The sequence below is a fragment of the Enhydra lutris genome, unplaced genomic scaffold, assembly GCF_002288905.1.
Source record: "Enhydra lutris kenyoni isolate GAN:26980312 unplaced genomic scaffold, ASM228890v2 scaffoldscaffold15, whole genome shotgun sequence".
In the NCBI taxonomy this organism is placed as follows: Eukaryota; Metazoa; Chordata; class Mammalia; order Carnivora; family Mustelidae; genus Enhydra; species Enhydra lutris.
The window spans coordinates 50,872,581-50,895,094 of NW_019154099.1; the positions used below are offsets into that span (position 1 = coordinate 50,872,581).

General features: G+C 46.2%; 1 protein-coding gene across 2 annotated transcripts in view; it reads left to right on the plus strand.

Moving 5' to 3' along the window:
- The window catches only part of LOC111146978 (FERM, ARH/RhoGEF and pleckstrin domain protein 1), a 274,223-nt gene that overhangs the window by 205,491 nt on the left and 46,218 nt on the right, over positions 1 to 22,514 (plus strand). For both annotated transcript variants that reach the window (XM_022502783.1, XM_022502784.1), the window contains exons 7-13: positions 808 to 922; positions 1,748 to 1,895; positions 4,246 to 4,341; positions 5,826 to 5,989; positions 6,487 to 6,555; positions 8,252 to 8,327; positions 9,443 to 9,677. In XM_022502783.1, the coding sequence (XP_022358491.1) occupies positions 808 to 922; positions 1,748 to 1,895; positions 4,246 to 4,341; positions 5,826 to 5,989; positions 6,487 to 6,555; positions 8,252 to 8,327; positions 9,443 to 9,677 (903 nt within the window). The remainder of the gene's footprint in view (positions 1 to 807; positions 923 to 1,747; positions 1,896 to 4,245; positions 4,342 to 5,825; positions 5,990 to 6,486; positions 6,556 to 8,251; positions 8,328 to 9,442; positions 9,678 to 22,514) is intronic.

The window sequence follows — 22,514 nt, forward strand, 5'->3', positions numbered from 1 at the left end:
TACTTTTTATTAAACTTATTACACAGACCATAGGATTCAAAGAAAAAAACGAGGCTGTCCCAGAGGTATTAGATTGGTAGAAACTGAGCTGCACTAGTGATGTTAAGATACAATCATTCTTTCAAAGGTCTAGCCTGTAGCTTTCCAGACCATGGCCATTTGGGGACAATATAGAGATAACGTGAGAAAAATGTGCCTCCTCTTCTTTGTAGATGAAAAATTCGTAAGAATCTCAGTCTGACCAGTCATTTCTAACGCTAGGACTACAAGAAACTTAATACACTTTGTTTTGTTTTACCAAATGAGATCACGTGTGTATAGCTATTTACCATTGGCTTTTCTCTGCATGAGAAAGGATTTGGGGTTTGGACCAGTAATTATTATATATAATAGCTTCAAAAGTTGCTTTTGTAAAGTCCTGAAATTCTGGGGTTCATTTAGAAGTCATGAGGTCATGAAATCCACATGCGCAGAATTTACCGCCTAGAACAGAAGTGGTCCCAGTTGGGTGGGGAGGAAAGAATGAACCAGGAATGTGGATGGAGGAAGACGGGTGGATAATGAAGTCTTCTTTGCAGCTGGTAGAGATGAGAAAGAGGGGAAACCATCCCGGCATGTTGGCACAGTTGTTAAATACATGCTCACAGGAAGTCGTGTGACGTCCGGCCCTGACGATACCCACAGGCTGGGATAGCCTTCTCCACTGCCTTCTGCTTTGCTAGTTCCGGAATGTTCCACGGGGGAATGCAACAGGTTGTGAAGTATTAATCCTATATGGCTGGGTTTTCTTTCTCTGTTCCTTGGTAGCCGAGATTGGGGATTTCGATGAAGCCTCGGACAGAGAGCATTTAGCAAAAAACAAGTACATACCTCAGCAAGACGCACTAGAAGACAAAATCGTGGAGTTTCACCACAATCACATGTAAGTCCCACCGGGTGCCTTGTGTTCCCTTTGAGCTGTTTCTGTCTGTCCTTCCAGTGTACATGGGTGTGCACACACTATTGGGGCGAGATACGCCAAACGTGAGGGAGAAGAGCACAGAGGTTCATGAAGGTGAAATGCGGGTCACCCACTCAGGACCAGAGCTCTAGGATCCTTCTTTGATTTCCTGTGCTACTGGAATAGGCCTGGAGTTAGGGCACCCACGTTGTGGAATTAAAGGGAGAACTTAAGACCCATTAACAGGAAATCAGGAAAGGGATATCCACAAGGGGCAAAGGAGGAATGTTATGAAAATCCAGAACATTTGTATCCTTTCCTTTTTTTTTTTTTTTTTTTTTCCTTGATCAGTAAGATTTTTTTCAAAAGATGCTACCTGGGCCTCTTGTTTTTGTTGCTATTTTGAAGGAGGGTACGTGCGCTTGATGAAAATATGCAAGAGTGTTGCCCTGAACTTTGCTTCCAAGGGTAGGCCCATTGTAAGTGACTAAAAACGTGTCTTAACACTGTGGTGTTTTGCTTTTATATGACCTTAAAGGAAACTCTTTGAGTCAAGAAAAAAAAAACCAGGGCAAATGTGAGGTAGACTTTTGAGGTTTTGTGTTTCATGGGCAATAGGGCTTTTGTCCTAGCTGTTCAACTTTGGGTGATAATGAATGGGGGGTTGGGTGTCTTCTGATCAGGTAGCTCCATTGTTTGTGATGAAATGCCTTTTAATTTCCCAAGAGAAGTTGCTTAATCTCAAATTAATAGACACAGGGAATTCAAATCTCCTGGCCTTTCTTTTTTCATTTTTTGTTCTGTCAGTGGACAGACACCAGCAGAATCAGATTTCCAACTCCTGGAGATTGCCCGTAGGCTGGAGATGTATGGGATCCGGTTGCACCCGGCCAAGGACAGGGAAGGTACTAAGATCAACCTGGCTGTGGCCAACACGGGAATTCTCGTGTTTCAGGTAAGAGCGTTGAGACCACAGCTCAGTTCCCTTGGTGATGGAAAGATAAGGGTTGGCTCTTCAACTCTGATTCCGTGTTGGGTGGGCCGAGTTAAGACCTCCGATAGTTACTTTATGTGAACAGGAAAAAACGAACCTCATCTCAGGGTTTCTATTTCTTTCCAGGTCCTCAGCTTCCAGATCCTATTCCATTCCATTCCACTGGCCCCTGCTCTGGTTGGGGAATGCACAACCCGAGATTTGCTTGTGTCTGTTGACTTTGTAGGATCACAGAAATCTCTCTCGGTGGACCTGGGCTCAAATCCCAGTGTCATAGAATCAGATTTCAGATCCCCCAAAAGAAACACCTTCTTTACACTGGCACGTGATAGTCATGTCATCTCCCCCTCCCCCTGCTTTTTTAAAACCTGTTAAGGTTTTTAGTTGCTTTTTTTTTTTTTAAACCAAATTTAGAGGTTTTTATACCTAATTCAGATTTTACATCAGTCGGCTGATTTGTTATTTCAGGTATACGTAACTTAAAAAGAAAAGCATAAGGTGTATTTTTTAGGATTTAGCAGTTCTCTAAATTCCCAAGAGCCAGGTGCTATATAGTAACTTTATAGCAAAACACTGCACTTGAATTCTTACCTGTGTTTTATTAAGGACATGGTTTTCTGTACTCTGAAGTGTGTACTCTCTTGATCGCACTGCTGTTGTTCTGTTGATCAGTGCTGCTTTTTGTGTCTTAACAGCTTCATTGGGGTATTATGGACAGAGAATAAAATGTATATATTTAAAATATGCAGTTTTGTAAGCATATATAGATAGATAGATAGATAGATATATCCTGAAGCCATCAATGAAATATATATATCCTGAAGCCAACAATGAAATCAAGACAATGAAGATATTCACCACCCCCAAAGGTTTCCTCAGTAAAAGTGCATCATCTCTGCTTTAGTTTCAAGGGGGTATGAGGAAAGCAGCTGCCTTTTAAATTGGGTCCTTTTCACCCATTTTGAAGGGGTAAATATGTACACAATCTAAAATACTCCTTCAAGCTCTGCCAGGTTCGGTTCTGTTTCCCCTTCCTGTTTTACCAAAATAGTCCCAGGGCCTCTCTGCTGCAGTATCAGATGTTTACGACGGACATGAATTATCGCCAAATCCTTTTCCGAGAGGAGTCGAGGTTGGGTTTCATATGGGAAAGCAGGATGGTATTAGAGGAGATGACTGCTCTCGACAGTCTTTGGCCTGCTGAAGTAATCTTAGGAGTGCTCGATGAGCAAAATGACAAGAAACCAAATAGAGTTTTCAGTCCTACGGTGAAATTTTAAAATCAGAGGCCTTAAACAGTTCTAAAAATCACAGAGGGTAGGGAGGGAAGAAATGCCTCACAATTGAATTAATTCGCTCTTGATGATGTGCAGTAGAATCTAATACTGAGAATTACTGAGTTATTTAATCATGTACAAAGGCTGTATCTTGGAATTAATCTTCTTGCCAGTCCTTAATTGCTTCATTCTCACCAATTTAAATCAATGGTTCTGGTGTTCGAACAGGCTCAGGAGGAATTCTAATTTTAGTTGAGACGACAGGACAGATGGGAGCTGGTTTCTGGCAGTGTCCCCCTGCTTCTCCATCACCCTGTTTCTCCACACCTGACTTTCAAAGATGAGGATGTGGGAGTCCTTCCCTGAGACTGTGCTCTGGTCTAGAAGACAACACCGCAGGCCAGGCCTTCCCTCCCCTTCCCGCCTGTGCAGCAGGGCCGCCTTCTGGGCAGGGGAGGCTGACCCCTGTGCGATATGGGGGTTGACTGCTAACCTGCAGGGTTGCTTTTATGGAGATTAACGATTAGCTGCTGGTTAAGGCACAAGCTGGGGAATCTCATTCTGCCTCATAAACTGTGGGATTTTGGACACACCAAGATCTGTCCATGCAGCACTTTCCACATCTGTAAGAGAAAGATAATAAACCCATCTCCCCAGGTTTTGTCTCAGGTTTGATAAGCTGAGGTCTGTCAAGTCCTTATGGGGTGCTGCCACTCCAAAAGTGATGGTCACTAATTGTGGTTGTCCTGGTTTTTACTGTTTTTTTGTCTTTTTATCCTTCCCTCCCGTTTTGTCTTTTTATCCTTCCCTCCGCACTGCTCCTCTCCCTGGAGGCAAACTTGGTTTGAATGCCAAAGCCTATAATTAGTGGAAAATAATGCTCCAGGCACAGTAATGTCCACAGCAGCAAATCCTGAGAATCCTCTAGCAGAAGGCATGGTTGCGACAGCTCCTCGTCCTCGAGGCAAACCAGCCCCCTGTGTTGCTTATTATGCATTTCCTGGCTCACTGGCCTAGACCTTTCTTCTTCTCAGGGTTTCACTAAAATCAATGCCTTCAACTGGGCGAAGGTGCGGAAGCTGAGCTTCAAAAGAAAGCGCTTTCTCATCAAACTCCGTCCTGATGCCAACGTAAGTGGGTGGGGGTGGGGTGGGGGACCGTGACCTTGGAGCCCACCCCATGACCGTGGGGACAGAGGGGCTCTGCTGGGGCATAGGCTGGAAGGGCGGCCAGTGCTATGCAGGTGTCTGAGGGTCTGTATTGACAGGCGTGCCCGGATACTCCGTAACCACACTGTCACCTGGGTTGACAGAACAAGGGTAAAGAATGGGCAGCACCCCCCCCAGCCCCAGACAGCCCGACCTGTACAGTTGCTGGGGCTCCAGTCCCCAGGCCACCTCCTCAAGACAGCACTCCGCATCCACGAGCCCACACAAGCCTCCAGCTGTCCCTAGCTTTCGCATCCCTGCTCTTGTCCCCAAGCCTCTGACAGCACATTCTCACAAGCTGATAAGCAGGTCCACCCCACTTTCTCCAGAACCCCTAAAAATGTCGCTCACCCTGGGACGGGGTCAGGGAAGAAAGAGCATCTTCTTCCCCTGCCATAAATGGACGGTGGAGGTCGTGGATGATAGATCCCTGATGTCCCCAACCGCCATTGCAGATTTGAATGGCGAGTGGTTTTCTCCCCTGTGGGAAAAAAGATGATAAGTGGCCATCGAGGCTCATCATTCAGCTACAGAATGGATTAAATCAGCTTTTATGGCCTGACCTGGGAAGCAGTCACCCATTATAAGTTGTTTATAAGCATTTTCTCTGGGAAAATGCTTTCTGAGTTCCAAAAGGCTATTTACAGATGTAGAATTGGGGCACGCTTGTTTGTAAGTTGGGACTGCCCAGACTGTGAGATCCCTCAGAATAGTTGGAAGTTGCTGGGAACGTTAAGGACTGTGGTAAGTCCTGTTTATAAAATACAGCCTCTTACATGGAGAACGTTCAGCCTGGGAATAGAAAATTATGCTCTCCGCTTTGCAGAATCAAAGGACATGATTTTTTTTCAGCCTTGAGTGATACTTTTGTGCTCCAGAAAAAAAAATGTTCATTTCCTGTGTGGTCCCTGGGGCCACCTGGAGTCTTGAGCCGTATGTGGCTCGACAGAAAAAAGACTTAAGACCAGTATGCAAAGTTGGCATGAACCTTCAGGGAGAAAATAAAAGTGTGTTTCAGTTATTTTAAGGAGGCAAAAAGGGATTTCTGTACTTTGATTTTTTTTTTTTCTTTTCAAGAAGGAAATGTAAGCAACATACACGAAATTTGTTTGTGAATTCTGTCAAAAGAAGTGTTACAACTTCTGCTAAGTATTCCTATCTTCTGTAGTTCCTCTAAGGAATTTGGGGGTGGGGGCGGGGAATGGTTGAATGATGACTATATTTTGTCATTAGGAACAACTATGTTTAACTAAATATGTGAATTTATGGTCCTGCTATATAATACAATACACAATTGAAATTTTATTGGACATATTTGTTTCCTATCCCTTTTCTCGTTTTTCCAACCCAATGTTCATGGGTAATGGGAAAAAGAAGAAACCCAAAGTGGTATTTTCTCTTTTTAGAGCTCATACCAGGATACCTTGGAATTTCTCATGGCCAGTCGGGATTTTTGCAAGTCCTTCTGGAAAATCTGTGTTGAACATCATGCCTTTTTTAGACTTTTTGAAGAGCCCAAACCAAAGCCAAAGGCCGTTCTCTTTAGTCGAGGGTCATCATTTCGGTTCAGGTAAGGATTTCCTTTCTCTAAAGAAGCAAGTTGGTCCTCGACATTTGGTCTAGCCCCCTGGGATGGCGCATTAGACTTACACATCCTCGGTTCTCTTTCCCACTCCTCCTTTCAGCAAACATTGGGGTGTCTTCCCTGTGTCAGAAGTCCCCATGTTCCCTAGTCTAGGCCATGGGCATTCATGGTGAACAGAATTATCCCTTCCTCCTCGAAGCATACAAATTCTCAGGATGGTTGCTTAATAAGCAAATGCAGAATTATTAAGGGGTTTCATCATTTGAACATTTTTCTGCTATTTAGAAGGGAACTATGAAGGGACAAAATGGGCACAGACGGTTGTCTCTCAGAGCTGCATTTATGCCTGGCTCGCTGGGAAAGCCCAAGTCTCTCCTGGTGATGGAAGGAGGGGAAGGAAATACGGGTATGTCCCATGTTCAAATGAGAACGCCTTCCTGTCTTGTCTTCCCTCTCATCTTCTTCTGTCCTCTTCCTTCTAGCGGTCGGACACAGAAGCAGGTTCTTGACTATGTGAAAGAAGGAGGACATAAGAAAGTGCAGTTTGAAAGGTAAGAGAAGCTTCAATGCTTATAGCCCTTGCTAGGTTCCGCACGCTTCGCATCCATGAACTCACAGTCTTCATGCCAGCTCCATGAGGTCGGTGCACTCCTAGTCCCCTTTTTCTTTATTTTTAAGATTTTATTCATTTATTTTAGAGAGAGTGTGGGGGGCAGGTAGGGGGAGAGGGAAAGAAGCAGACTCCCTGCTGAGGGCGGAGCCCAATCCCAGGACCCCGAGATCATGACCTGAGCGGAAATCGAGGCAGCACCTTCACCCACAGCCCCCCACATGCCCCATGCACCCCACTCCTGTTACCTTTTTAAAGATGGAGACACAGCAGCTCAAAGAGATCAAGTTACCAGCCCGTGTTTTAGAGCTGGCACGTGGCCCCCTGCCCCGAGTGTGGCTCTGCTGCCTGGAGAAGGAGAAGCAGAGAATCCAGGGACTTGAGATAAACGAGTAAACAGCTGATGTGATGTGCACGATGAGCTGGACAGGGCATGTGGATTTCTTCTTTTTAACATTTTCTTTTTTACATTTTAATCCATCTTAAAATTACAGTAGAGACCGGAGAACACAGCAAACATCCACGTTTCTTTCCGCATCTGGATTTTTTTCCCCTTTTTGTGTGTAACTGCTGTTGGGACATGTAGCCACCCCCACCTTGACCAATAGCCGTCTTCGATGTTTCCCTTCTCCCTTTCCCAGAGGCGCTGCTGCCAGCTTCCTGTTCCTCCTGTTACATATATTTACACACCTGAAACGGATGGGCAGGGTTCCTCTAGGTTGTGTGGTTTCATTTGTTTAACTTGTAACACACGGTCCCTCGTTTTGCATCCTGCTTTTGAAGCCCTACCCTGATCTGGGGATCTGTGTTGGTGTTGTAGGGTATTGTGAAAGTATCCTGCTTTATTTATCTGAATCTCTGTTGACAAACCTTCTGGGTGCTCGGTGCCTCGTTTTACTCTTGCCTAAACAAACCTGATGCTTTGACCATCCTTGTATATGTGGAGTATTTCAAAGAAAAGCCGAATGCACGTTAACTTTTGATCTGTCTGTATCGATACGGTTTCATCATCTGAGTAGCTGGAAAGTTTCTAATGCTTGCTCACGGAGGAAGAGGAGGGCACTGGCAGACGAAGGAACGGAAAAGATAAAGGAGACAGGCTAGTGGCATTAAATCCAGTTCCTTCTACTGCTGAGACTGTAAATTCATTAACGGGGGCAGGCCTTCCCTGACCTCAACACTGTGAAAGAGTTAGCTGATTAGCGGTGATTGCCTTTATCATAGAAAATCATGACCCGAAATACATGAATTGATAGCCTGTCTTCAGACCAGAACTCGCATCTCAGGGCATCCGTGGACCCAGCCAACTCTCCCTCCCACGGACCTTCCTAGGTCTAGAAAGATAGTGAGCAGTGACTGGTCTCCTGACCGCTTGAACAGGAGCAGGGGATTACTGAGAATTTTTTCAGAATTTAAGTAACCCCTGAATCCTACAAGTATTAGGAAAAGAATGACCCCCTTTCCATTGGGCACCCATACACGCTAGTTTAGGTGCCTTCATACTGAGGATGTGCATAAGGCTGTTGTTAGTTTTCATTAAAACACACACACACACACACACACCCCCACACACACACACCCCCACACACCAAAACACAGTTTACCTAACTTTGGCTATCTTATATGATTTCTCCCAGGAAACACAGCAAGATTCAGTCCATCAGAAGCCTGGCTACACAGCCTACAGAGCCGAATTCAGAAGTGCCAAAACAAGTCAGTAATGCTCATCGACTATTACAACTGTGGGGCTTTGTGTTTCATTTTGTTTCACCGCACTTTGTTAACTACTGCATTTCACAGTATGTTTCTGAGTTATTTGCCCTGCACTTTGGGGGTTTCTTTTTGTAGAGAAGAGTATAGTTGTGTGTGTGCCCTGGCTTTGAGCAGATCCAGGCTCTGTGCAACCCAGCCTGGGCTCAGCGTACCCTGGAGTGGGTCCTTTTTCAGCTCATTTCCTGTCTTCCATGCTGTGCTTTTTCCCACGGAGATGTTTGCTCTGTTGGCCTGAACTCAGCTTAGGAGTGGAACCACCCACGGGAGCCAGTAGAGCAGAGCCCACCATCCCGCAAAATGGGTGTGGTTGTGTGAAGACACCGGGACCTCCTTTGCACCTCCTGCGTGTAGCTCCCGGTCAGGGCCAAGGTCAGAACCCTTTGTTGGCACCAGACTGGGTGGAGAGTTCCCAGGACTCCTGTTACAGCGCAGTGACCGCAGTTGGCACTAAGGGACATTATCACTCTTGCCCTGAGGATGGTGAAAGCTCATTTTGTCCGGAATTGGCCTCTGGGTGTGTTTTCGGGGTTTTCTCTACCAGAGAATGCCAACTTTGTAGGCACATCTAAAAAGAGTGCCTAACCTGTCTGTTCTTCCCTTGGAAGTATAAACAAAGAAGTTTTTTGTCATTTGTCTGAAATCCATGTCAACTTGCCTTTCCGAGGAGGGTGTGGGGGGGTGGTCCACCATGTGTTTTCTTCCTCTCCCAAACCACCCTTTCTTGGGAAGCCCCCTGTGGGTTGCAAGGACTCTCTGGGTCCACGGAAACTGGAAACCCAGTATGAGCCCGGGGGCCCTAGAGAGAGACAGGCCCTGGCTCACCTGTGCTCCTAGAGGCCCTGCATCGTCAGCATCCACACGCAGAGAGAACCTTCTGGATGCCGACCCTATGCACTCGGGAGGGCCTGCTCATGGGCGGTGTTTTATTTGAGCAGCAAGGACGGGCAGCCTTTACTTGGTGGTCCCTAGCAGTCCCTTGCGCTGCTCCAAGCTTCCCGGGTGTTTCTAAGGTAGCCTCTGACCCCGCCCTCCCTCTCTCGCCCCGCCCCGCGCAGGCGCAGCAGAGTGCCAGCCTGCCGCCGCGAGAAGGCGCGAAGCCCGCCGGCGGCCCGCAGGGAGAGGAGCCCAGCGCCCTGGCCGAAGAGCCGCGCCGGAGTCCCGCGCTGCCCCAGAGCCCCGCGGGCGGCGGGAAGGCTGACGGAGCCGCGCGGGCGGCGGCCGACGAAGAGGAGGAGGTCGTTAAGGATAGGACCCAGCAGAGTAAAGCTCAGCCCCCGCAGCCGAGCACAGGTCCAGCATCCAGGGCTGCCCGCGGCAGCAGCACTTCCATTCCTTTCATTGACTGCAGTGACGTAGATAGCGAGTCCGACCTGCTCAGGGAGCAAGCGTCCCAGTCCCAAACAAATGACAATTATGAGGGTGATTTGACCAGTGGGGTTTACCTGCTCTCCAGGGATGAGAGGCGGACCGAGGCTAGGCTCAGGGCTTCCCCTCCCTCCGTGAAGTCCTCCCGGCCTCCTTCCAGAGAGTTCCTCGATGATGATTCCGCAGACCTCACCTTTGATATGAGCGGGAGCCCCCGACTCCCAAGACATAGCTCCCTGATAGATGAGCTGTTCAGGGGCTCGGACAGTCGCAGTAGCCCAGCCACCCCTCTGTCCCCCGCTAGCAGACAGTCGAGTCCGAATCTGAGTTGGGACAGGACTGGGTCTCAGGGCTATGTTTCCGAAAATGGGCATGGCCCAAGACGGGAAAGGACGGGAGAAGATGCTCTCCCAAGCCAGGGCCCTCTTTCCGAGAGCTCGTCCCCCATCCTGCAGAGGCCGTACTTACGGAATCTTCCCCGTAGATACAACAAGTCAGAGACCGACCCGCTCATCCTTAGCCAGGTGGCGACAACCCCACAGGCACTGGATGGGCTTGATGGCCACGAAAAGGGAGGACTGGCCAGCCTGGCCGCCTCGGGAGGCAGAATGCTGGCTAATGGTGCACCTTTCGTGGGTCCGACCTCAAAGACGCCCGCCGTGCGGTCAGCGTGTGCCGGCGGCCTGGTGGGCCCGCGGGCGCCCCTGCACGTGACCGAGGGCTCCACCAGCAGCGGGACTGAATCCAGTGATTCAGACTCTGAGATGGGGACCCCTTTGAGGCAGCCACTCACATTTGGCAACCCAGCGGTGCTGGGCTCCCCTTCCATGCGGAGAAGTCCGAAGCAGGTGGGCGGCCTGCGTGTGAGTGAGGAGGACGAGGAGGCCGAGTAGGAGGGCCAGGCTTCAAGAGTCGGGAACCTGGAGTCCTGAGTCCAGGGTTCCAGTGGAGATGATCTGTCCTAGGGACTCATTAATCTTTAATCAATGTTTGTTGGAGGAAGTTTTGGACAGCCATGTTTGGATAGGTTATGCCTAACTCTAAAATCTTGAAGAAAAAGGAAAGCTGGCATAGTGGGCTTGCTTTCCAAAAAAAAAAAAAAAAAAAAAAAATAGTGGACAAGATAAACAGTAAGACATGAGGACAGGTTACCGGGAGCTTGTTTATCTTTCTGGTTGAAGGCAAGGAAGAAATTCATTCTTACGAATCTGATTATGGGTATAGGGTGTTTATTTATGTGGAAATCTTCTATGTGTATTGAGTTTGTGTGCAGATCACGCTCCTATCGATTGAATGTTCAGACTAAACTATCATTGCGATCCCAGGGAAGGTGTTGGTTTTACTTTTTCCTCCCTCTTTAAGAGAAGGTGCTGCTTTTTGGAGCCTCAGAAAGTGAGGGATTGACATAATTCAAGCCCGTTTGTAAGTTGATTGCTGGCTAAGATTTAAGTGTGGGCGAAATCTCCGTGAATAATGAACATTTTAATAGGGAGAATAGTCTTTTCTCTCCAGACTTCCTCTGAAATGATGTAAAGGATGTCAGGTGGAACTGATTTATAAGGGTCTGCTGGTTTGGCTGGGATTTGCATCAGTTGGTCAAATTGTTAGTCATGTTTTAGGAAGCTATAACTGGTTGTCAGAATTTCAAATTGAAACACAGAAATGCAATTGAGGGGCGATGCAGGGGGAGATCAGACCTTGCAGGAGGCACGAAAGGCCTGCCTTTGACTCATGTGCAGCAGAGAGAGGACCGTTTTCCAGTATTGCTGCCTCTTGGCTGGTTATTATGTACATTCTTAACGTTAAGGGTCTTCTCTTGGAAACAGTGACTGCTAGAAGTTTCTATGTGCAGGAAAAGAAGTGTATGTAGCAAGAGGTTTGATTTCTTCTTAAACCTTGCCGACTTCTGCTAGTGCCTTTCACTCAGCATTCCTGCATCTTAGATCAAAGAACCTGGTTTTATCATGCTTCTCAGCCCCAGCCGCACAAGGGAATCACCTGGGACATTTTTAAAAATCAGTGATGCCTGGGCCCTGACCCTAGACATTTTTATCTAATTGGTCTGGGGTGCCCCTTGGATTCCCCAGATAGTTCTACTGGGCAGTCTGGGTCACTCCTCAGCCTGACACAGTTGCCTTCTAGAGTCTAGTGGACTATGTTGAAGCTGACAGGTAAATTTCTGGCATGCTTGCAGAGTAAGGAAAGCATCATCAATGAAATACTTTCATTAATTAATGCCTGTTACTTGGTACTTTGCAGTCTATAGTACTTTTTCAAAAAAAAAAAAGATGAGTTGTAGAATCAAATTTTTAGATCCTAACTACCAGATAACTGAAAAGAATTTTAACAGTGATACATCCTTGGCATGCCATCATGCCGACTGCCTTACTAAACTCCTGCGTGTGGCGTGATGACAAGGAAAGGGCTCCACGTACTTAGGAAGCAGGGAAGAAATTGGCAGCCATATGTGACAAATAGACCTATCGACTGACCTCGTGGCTCCCAACTGATTATCTGTCCACACGAATGTTGACGAGTTGGTTTTGAAGATGCCGAAAATGTAATCCGTTTTTTTTTTTTTATTTGACAGAGATCACAAGTAGGCAGAGAGGCAGACAGAAAGAGAGAGAGAGAGAGAGAGAGAGAGAGAGAGAAGCAGGCTCTTGGCTGAGCAGAGAGCCCGATGCGGGACTCAATCCCAGGACCCTGAGATCATGACCTGAGCCGAAGGCAGCGGCTTAACCCACTGAGCCACCCAGGCGCCCCAAAATGTAATCCATTTTTATACGAACTTTTTTTTATTGTCTTATTTTCCTAATCATTTGATTCAGTGCATGATTGATGAATCAAACTGATTATTGGATGGTTTGAAAGATGTTCATTGAAGTAGTCTATTGATGTCTTGCTTTAGATCTCTATATTTAACGGAGTCACGGAACTTTAGAACTAGAAGGGACCTTAGAGATTGTCTAGGGGAAACCTTCATTTTGTGGATGACAGACCTTGTCCTGCTGAAGTCGAGACACTTCACCTAGTCATACAACTACTGCATGATGAAGCTGAACTAGAACCTTGTCCCGTAGCCCTTCAGCTCTGGTCTGTGTGACCTCTTGGTGCAATAGGACCTTTTTGATTTAGTACTTTAATTTTGGAGACTCTTGTTCAGATTAATAATTAAAATTAGATGTGGAGACCACGGATCACGGAGACCTGACTTAAGACAGTTACGGTCCATAATGCGTAGGAAGCGCTGCTCTTTCTGTTGTGGGATTTTTTTTGCACTTATAACGTGTTCTTGCATATTCTGTTCTGGACTTAGAAAAAGATGTCGATCTGCTGTATAAAAACGTAGTCCAGTGTGAGTTAAGCAGAGTCCCGTTTGGAATCCTGTGGTTTATTTGTGAAGGTGATTTGTTCAAATGACTTTTCTGTTTACCTCTAATTACGCTGCAGCCTGCTGTTGAAGTAGGAATGAGCAGTGGGTAGTGACCTACCCAGCATACAGTGCACAAAATGTAAACCCTCAAAGCAAAACACGCTCCAGTAATTATTTTGTTTTGCTTTTTGCTTAAAGGAGTGATTTTTTCATTTGTTTTTATGTGAAATGTTTTAAAAACAGCTGATCAGTGGTAGTGTACTTAGTTCTGTGCTGACGGACATTCCCTTTTTAGGGTAGCTCATCAGGTTTTCCTCTGGTTGGTTTCGTACCAGCCAAGCGACTCAATTTCTGCTTCTGGGCCAGTATTTATGAAAGCAGCAATCCTGATGTGATTAATGGTGCTTAACAGAGAAGGGGTATGGTTTGTTCAAAAGCCACGCAGCCTAAAGTGCTGAAAATATCCACTAATTGCCTCTGGGGGAGCTTGCTCTGCACAAATAAAGATTTTAAGCATGGGTTGGGGAATACTTTTAAGCATTCTTGGAGCCCGGCAGAGCCAGCTCATATAAGAGATGTGGTCTCTCTCCGTGCAGAGGTCAGGGAAAGACCATAGCCTCCCACCTTCTACCTTTTGGGCATCTCTGGTTCCCCAGGTCTTAACATGGCCTCCGGAGCCACACGGTGTGGGAGGGAAGGACACGTGTGTGACAGAGTTGAACCAAGGATGCAGCAAAGATTAGTGATGGGGTTGAGTGTGGACGGGTGACCTGTCGATTCATTCCAGTTTCCAGAGGGTTTCCCAAGACCCGTCTGTCTGTTTTTCTAAGACAACAGCTAGTGCAGAGGACTCCTGAATCACTAAGGAGCCCAGATCTTTAGGTAATAGCTGCTCCATGAATTAGCAAACCTTAAGGCCTCGGATAGAAGACAAACCATCTCTAGAAACACACCTTCCAGCCACCAGGCCTCCTTCGGGGCCCCCTTGCATCCGTATATTTCGTGAGATGGTATTTCAAAGTATGCAAATTGTAGCCCCTCGCGTGGTTGATTTTTCTGTTGCTGTTTTTCAGGGCAAAATAAAATGCAAGAAATTCTTTTAGCATGAAGAAATGCATTTAATGGGTTCCGGAACTTAAAGCGAACTGCTCCAGCTCCTCTGACAGGCATCTGTATGCCATTGACGATATTTTATTAGTCAGACATTTAATTAAAGGAATTCTGTGGGACAGATTTGTTCCCCACATATGTGACTCATATTTGGGGATTTCTCACAGACTTAGCTCCCAATTGTGCCACGTGGCCAGCACTTAAAATGTGAATGATTTTGATTTTATGCTCAAGAACTTCTTTGAAAATTTTAAACCCAGCAATGCTTTAAAAAAAAAAAAAAAAAAAAAAAAAAAAGAGCCAGGGCTGCAAAACTAAAATACAGCCTGAGCCTCTTGAAATTTGCAGCACATATGCAAAATCCAGCCTGTCCTCTGTTGAATCAGAAACTCGGCTTACATCCTAGCCTTGGAAGCCCTTTGACTGTGCTGCGAAGCAGTATCTAAAAGAAGGAAAAATTAATGAGATTAAACTATCCTCTTAAATTCTGTTAAAACTTGCGCATATGCGTACAGCTTCCTCTTTCGTATCTGTAATCGGTGTTCACCTCCGATCCATCAACTTTTCCACTTAAAATGTCACTCCGAATTCAGCACAGAATGAGTTTGGTGCGGTTGCTCTCATGAGTCAGTGATTGGCCCAGCCTTAAATTAAGAAACTTGGGGGCCCTCTTCATCACTGGGCTTATTTTGAATTGATTCTGTTTTAATCACTCTTCGTCTCGGCAAGAATTTAAAGAGACCTCAGAATTGCATTCCTAAGAAAGGCTCTGTTTTCCGGATCTTCTCTCTCTCTCGGAGGCCATAAGCCTTCCTTCTCTGATAGGAGCGGAGTCACTCTAAAGCTGGCGGGCCTTCCTCTGGTTTCATGGGATGAGTCTGTTGCTGCAGATTTTATAAATCAAACTGCAGTGGAATCTTTCTCTGCCATTGCTGCTATAGGGAGTAAGTCTCTGTTGAACCTGAAAGGAGTGACTGTTTCAGAATAATCCACCACTGGTGGCTGTCTGATGAGTTTCACACTTAGCCATGTTCGCCACATCCGTGAGAGCACGTGGGAGGAGAAGTGCTCGTTACGAACTCCGAGAGCAGTAAGTGATGAACAAACGAGACTCTGGTGACCTGAGACGATTTACTGGAGCTGCTGCTTTTTCCTTGTTAGTTTCATTCCGTCTGTTTCAGTCAAGTTGAGTGAAACAGTGCAGGAGGATGGGTTCCCTGGTGTACACTCGTGCATACCTCTAACACCACTCGCTGGTTTTTAAAAGGAAGCCACTGACTTTTAGATCAAAATAAGCATGCCACTTTAATAAGAAGCTGTTCTCTTCTTATTTAAAAAAAAAGAAAGAAAAAGAACCCCCAACTCCATGATTTGGCATTATGTTGTTGGGACCTGGTTGCCCATTGCTTAGAGCCATCATTGAAAAGGGCTACTTACTGTTTCCTCAAATAACCTAGAGATTTCCAAGTAATTCCCCTACAAGCAGGAGTTGCAGATGCTCATTTGTATGCCATTTTATATGTTTGGGAGGTGGTGGGTGGAGTCTTGTTTTGACCCCCCAAAAAAAAAAAAAGAGGAAACAGTACATCATTCCAAGAAACGTAAATGACACTTCTAGCACGAGGAACGTTTCTTCTCTTCCAGTGAAGGCAATTCAGCATTCCCTGGAGGGACCTGGGGAAGAAGTGAGAAAATCTTTTCCTGAAAGCTTTCAGAACTGAATTGACTGATTTGTCCAGAATTATGTCGGTGTAGGCTGACCTTAGCTTTGCCTGGAGACACGGGCATCTCTTTGGACTCCGGTGTTGTTCCCAGGGGAAGGCACCTCCTCTGGGTCTTTGCATGGGTTCTAGATCAGGTTACTCTGGAATGTCTCGGGGTGGCTTCATATCTGAAAGCAGAAAGGATTGAAAGTCAGCTGTTGACATGGGACATCCAATCCACATGTGTAGCTGAGAGCAAGTTTTAGGTGAACTGCAAGGCTGGTGCCCCAGAGGCCAGCACAGGAAGGGCACCGGTAGATCCGCGGGCTTGCGGGGCAGCAGTCGCAGAATGTCGAAGGGTGATGGCAGTCGTTGCCAAACACAGCCCAAGCCGGGGGCACGAGTGAGTACTGTGTGTGTGCGCATGCATGCACACTTAGTAAAAAGCATCAGGCAGGGATCGATTCATTCTACTTTCAAGTAAAAGATGGAGGTGGTAATGGGACAGGGAGTCTACAGGCAGTTTTCTGCTCTCTTACAAGTTTGAGCTGTTTACTGGCTCTCAAATAGGAAACAGGAGAAGGTTCCTTTTGGAGCCCATAGTGGTGTGACTGGTGTGTCGTTACCCACGGATGAACCTTCTGGCTCATGAAACTAGGCTAACAGCTCCTTTTCCCCCGGGCCTCTAAGTTACTTTGTGGGAAGTAAAGAATTTGTCACTCTGCAGCGATGTACAGAACGACTGAAGACAGCCCTTCTTTAGTGCAGACCACACACCTGCTACTCTCCCCACACACACCTCAAGGCCCGAGGTTCAGTCCCTCACGCTCACCAGCCCCTTCTGCGTGGAAAGTTGCCGTGAACACCTGACTAACCCAGTCTCACAAGCTTGGCCTATATGATTAATCCAGTTCCCTTCTGTTCTTTCTGTGTGTATATTTAATACTAGAGATAAAATATTTTATTAAAAATGTCTAATACGCCAAATTTTACAATAGAAAAGGCTGGGGACTTCATTCTCATTTTTGTCATTTGTTTAATAAATTTGGGGAAACATTTTCTGTTGTTCCATTGTATGCACTGTCTGTCAGCATGTACCTACCTAGGAGGGAAAAAGCCCCCCCACCCCGCCTCCAGTGTTCTGTCTTTATCCTCAGAGCATGGTGTACCCTCTGTTCCCTGCATTGTTGAGCACTGTCTGATGTCTTTTTTTTTTTTTTTTACACTGCTGAATACCAATTTGTACTTGGAAATACCTGTTTCCTCTAGAATTTACAGTGATCCTGTTCTCTAAACAGCAAGCTTTAACATGGAGTCATGCCGGGGTCCTACCCCATGTCACTGAGGGTGGGGACTAGAAGGCGAATGGAAGACTTCACTTGTCTGATTTCGTCTTCTAAGGAGCCTGCACTTTGTACTGTGTGTGCGCTGGGGGGGAGGGGGAGGGGGGGCTTTGGAAGTGAGCAGGATCACTGTAGTTGGGGGAGAGGTCTCATGGAAACAGAGCGTATCTGTGGCCACAGCTTGCACAGGGGAGCTCAGACATCTAACCAAAGGGCTGACTTCCTGTTTTGATAGGGACCAGCCATTCAGATGGGGGTAGAACACTTTCCATAGTTGATGTCTATAAGGGAATTTAGTTGGGCGCTTGTCTTGGCAGGTGCGGGGTCTGGCGGGAACATAGAGGAAACCCCGCCCAGCTCAGCCCCACTTGGCTCCTCATGGATAATAAACTATTAGTAGTTCTGATGCATCCCCAGAATGTAGGCTGTCACAGATACTGTCTGGTTTCCTCCCCTCTCCACGGTCTAGGAAAGCAGCATCCCTGTAAAGCATGGATTTATATCACCGGGAAGGGTGCTGGCTTCTGCGGTTAACAATGAGCTTGGGGATTCTCGGAGCATGGAAGGCCAAACTCCTGTAACCGTGTATGCACGATATTAATATCTCTTGTTAATCCAGACTCAAGAGGCTTTTACTTGTCCTAACAGGTATCTTGCTGTAAAAACTGTCCATTGTAACTGCTCTTTCCCACTGACAGCTAAAGCTTTGTCCTGAGTACAAGATGGTATTTTTCATTGGTACGAAACACTGTGTTCCCCAATCCAAACACTGCCCCCAGCACTACCACCACCACCACCACCATGTGTGAACAAAGAGAAATTCTCCTTTCTCTTTTCTCCATAAGTGAGAGCACACTAGAACATTCTCTGTCATTGCCCCCTTCGTAGGCATGTCTCTGTTTCTCTGCACGTTGCCCTGTGGTTGCTTTTCTGAGTTGCTGGGTGATGAACACTTAAGCTGATGCTTAGCTGCTTGTGAAACTTTGTTTAAAGGACCTTGGTCTGAGAATAAGAGGCACATACACGCATTACCCTCAACACCCTCCATTATCAAGAAAAGGACAGCGCCACCAGGATTGCTAATTCTGTGAACTAGTTTTTCTCGTGACACCTTATAATTTTAACAAAGCATTGTCAGCTTTTTTTCACATATTCCCTTGGGGTGGACACCCAGCTGAGTTATCACACAAATGAATCCTGTCCATTTGGGATATTACCCTTTTTCAGCCCAATACTGACCTTTTTTGATAACGGCTTTCAAAAGCAGACAATCTCCAGAGAGAGTTCATTGTATTCTTTTTTTAGAAGGAGATGATGGATTTAAAAAGAGCCTTTTTAAAGATCCATGAAAACCTACATCTGTAATGAATTTCCTACATGTGCCTTTGGAACATATTCTGGGTATGTAGAAATAAAATCTCTTGTTTTAGAACCAAATGCCAGGAGACAAATCATGATAGTTGAGTGGAATCTAGAGGCTTGCCCAGGTAACTTTGGGGGGAACTCTGAATAATCAGCATCCTGTTCTAATTGTACTTATTAAAATTTTGAAAAGAGGAATTGAGAAAGCAATCAGTATTCTCAAATATTCGAGTATCTATCAGACCTGCTCTGGGTTACTATTTTTAAAATGATTACCGGGTTTTCTAAACACTTAATAGGAAAAACAACTTAGCTAATTAAAACTAAGATGACCAACGTATTGACCAATTTAAAATAGAGGACAGGTACAACTAAGTTTTCCAATGGAAAACAGAATTGAAATTCTCTTTTTCCAGACATGTGTGAGTCTCTTCTTAAGCCTTAATACAATCAGAGGAGGTTACCATGCAGCTGTGCCCAATCCCAAAAAGCGGGGAGATGAGCATTGAGTTTGGCTCGATGGTCATAAACCATGTTCCCGCTGTTGATGTACTTCTGAAAAGGGTCTGGTCCAGAGATACTATAGTCGGGGTGATACTGCAGAGCTTCCCCAGAAAAGCCAGGAGCGAGTAAGTATGAATATTTTACATTAAAAAGAGAAGCTAAGTCAGTTTTTCAGCTAGGTGAAAAAATTGAATCCGTAAATACAGCCGTGCTAATTTGAAGTTCCCTAATTGTTTGTGCCACGAGAATGTGTACATTTAAAGGGATTTTTAAAAGCCGTTCCCAGAAATGCCTCTCTTGAGAGCATGATCGGTGACGGCATCTCCAGTCCGTGGGGGTAGTAGTATAAACTCAGCCCTCTTGATACGGGTTAATGGCAGGGAAGGGGTGGGGACCGTGTTGGGGTCATGAAATCATTTGGAAGGGGTGGAAGATTGGAGAGTTACGACTGGAAACAAAATGCAGGGCAGTTTCTGGAAATAGGAAAAAGTAATTTTTAGAAGAATCCGAAGCTTCCGTATTTTTGGAGTATAACTGATCTTTTTCTAATGTCTTGACGCTTCTTTTCACCTGTTGCCTTAATATCCAGGTGCTTTCCCAAAAGATTCCCCCCAAATTATTTACCTAGAGCCCATCCCTGAAAGAAATTACTTGTGTCCGTTTGTCATGGAGGGGGAAAAAAAAAAAACAAACAATAAAAAAAAGTACCCAGGCATTCATGAGTTCACTGAGTAGCCGGGAACATCAGTCACAGTTTCCTCTTCTCGTCACCTGGGGCTGTGCCTTCAAAGCAGGTAACTGGCTTCATGATTTGAACAGGCTTGATAAGCTAGGTAGCTAAGCGGGCTGGTTTTCTCATACAGAGCAGCCCTGTTTGTTTGTGGAATCAGCTACTTCGGTGAAAATTGGTTACATAGACATGTAGTTCAAGTAACTGTGGCGTAGACTCTGACTTAAAGACCCAGCTCTTCCCACCTGCCCAGGGGTGGACCCTACGTGGACTCCACTTTGAATTCGCTCAGTCCAAAGAGCGTTTTAATTTCTCATCAAGCTGCCAGATTCTACCGGTTACCCTCAGCATATCTGACGGATCGCTGAGTGGTCAGTGAGCTGCATAGTTGGGTTTGGACCACGTCACCTATACATTTTCAAAGTCTCAAGTAATTTCGCTTACAAGGGGAGAAGACGGCTACTCTCCGTGGACGCAGCTCAAACGAGCAAACTTGAACTTCAGAGTTTGGACCTTCTCCTTCCTTTGACTTGTGGACAGATTTCTAGACCGGGCTGCTTGGTGTTTATTGATTTATCGGTCCTGCTGTTAAATACACCCATCAGCCTTCCTGTCTGGGGCCCCAGGAGTAGACACAAAGCTAGCGGAAGGAGCCGCTCCGGAAGCGGAAGTGTGCCACCCTAATTTTAGTTGTTCCCTGAGTCTGTGTTGCACGTGTAAAGGTGCCGGTCACCCACATCTTTGGGCTACGTGAGTGAGTGCAGCAGGCTGTCCCCCAGCAACCTGTGGCTGACCCGGGGCTGTCCTTTCCTCAACCTAGGAATACAGGTTGTCATGCAGTTCACTGCCATTATCCCGTTTTCTGAATCCTGTCTCTGACGTGGTCCAGTGTAAATGCTTCTAGATGGCTGTTTTCTTTGAAATGTGCCCTGCCCTCTCGGCAGGACAGACATCTCCTGGAACCCTGGTCTGTCTTCTCATCCTTTCAGTCTACTAAATTAGAAGTGTCCCCAGGGGGACTTCACCAGGGCAATAGCTTTTGACCTTTGGAGTGTAGAATTGCCTGTGCTTGATGGGGGGCCCCCCCGGCATTTTCTCCCTCCCAGTGGGGCAGGTGGTTTTTATCTGCTGCTGGATGCTGTCCAGGGCCTGACTGGTACTGTGTCCCCCCCACACACCCACCTCCTCTCCTCCTCCAAGCCAGCCTTCTCTAACTGCTTTTTATTCTTGGCTCCAACTCTCACTGATGACGTGAGTGCTTTTTCTGCTGCACATCCCTGCAAAACCGAGGCCCCGCATGCTCTCACTTAGAACTGCCTCACCTGACCTCACGCACAGTGTGAGAGCTGAAGGTAAGCCCCGCCCCCATTTTGCCGGATGGTGGTGGACAGATAACAAAGCTGCTCGGATACAATGACTCACAAATGCATGAAGTGTTCGGATCGCCAGACTGCCAGAATTTCTCTTTCCTATTTCCTATTTGTAGTGATGACACTTTTCCTTTTTGTGACCTTTTTTTTTTTTTTCTTAAAGAGTATAGCGTAGACCCTTGAAACATTTGCGGTTCTAATTGTTGTCACTATTTCTATTTGACAAGTTCCAGTACTTTCGAAATCATTGTATTCGGTTGTGCACTAGTGTCAATAAAATTGACATTTGTGAAGCAATTTCTGGCCTTTTTCTCCGGGTTTCGCTGGGTCTGGTGGAGTGTGGGGTGCATGGGTCTTTGTCTAACAGTGCTGCATATTAAAAATGCCAGGATTTCCGTGGAGGGGTTTTTAAAACGCAGACTTCTTTAATCTTGCTCACATCTTCAAGTCTCGTTCTTCGGGGACTGTTGCACTGACCCATAGTCCCGTAGCGGGACATCTGCTTTTTTGCTGTTCTTCTGGGTGTGCTGGCTTTCCCCGTATGTGTTGGCGACACCAACTGGCGACCCTGGTCCAGCTGGGACGGGACAGGGGCTGGTGGTTTTTCATGGTTGGTTCATTCCTCCTATGATATCAAGTTCACTACCCTCCATTCTAGGCCATCCCATCTTGTAATTTCAAAGTGGATATGGATGAATCCAGAGGGAGAGGATAGCTGTCAAGAAAACGGGGTATGCCCAGAAAACGGCACTTCACCTTCTCTCCAAGATCCTTGTCAGTGTGCGGAATAGCCTTGAGCTGAAACCGCATTTTGGAAAATGAGAAAGCGTTTTACATCGTCTTTCCTTAGAATGGTAACAGACGGCACTGCAGGCTCCTTGAACTTCGTCGACCCTCGCGCTAGCCCTAGCAAACCTGTGTTAGAATTAACAAATGTGTTAGGTGGAAACACGCAGGTAGAGTGTTTTTCTGAAACGTCCCGGTTGGCTTCCGTGGGTTGAGGTTTGGAGACTCACAAAATTCTGTTGGCGAAACGTTGCACGTGCACACCCTCTCCTTTGGCTGACGTATAATGGGTAATGATACATTTTCCTATTATTTAATGTATCCTTTGCAGAGGAATCATTAATGACCTGTCACTTTTTGACTCATCAAGGGGAATTGTGATAATGTAATGACCTCCAGCTTTGCATGTGGTGCTAGTGTTTCTGTCCCAAACAGTGAGAGAGACCCGGAATGCCATCACCAGGTATAATAAGCTTGC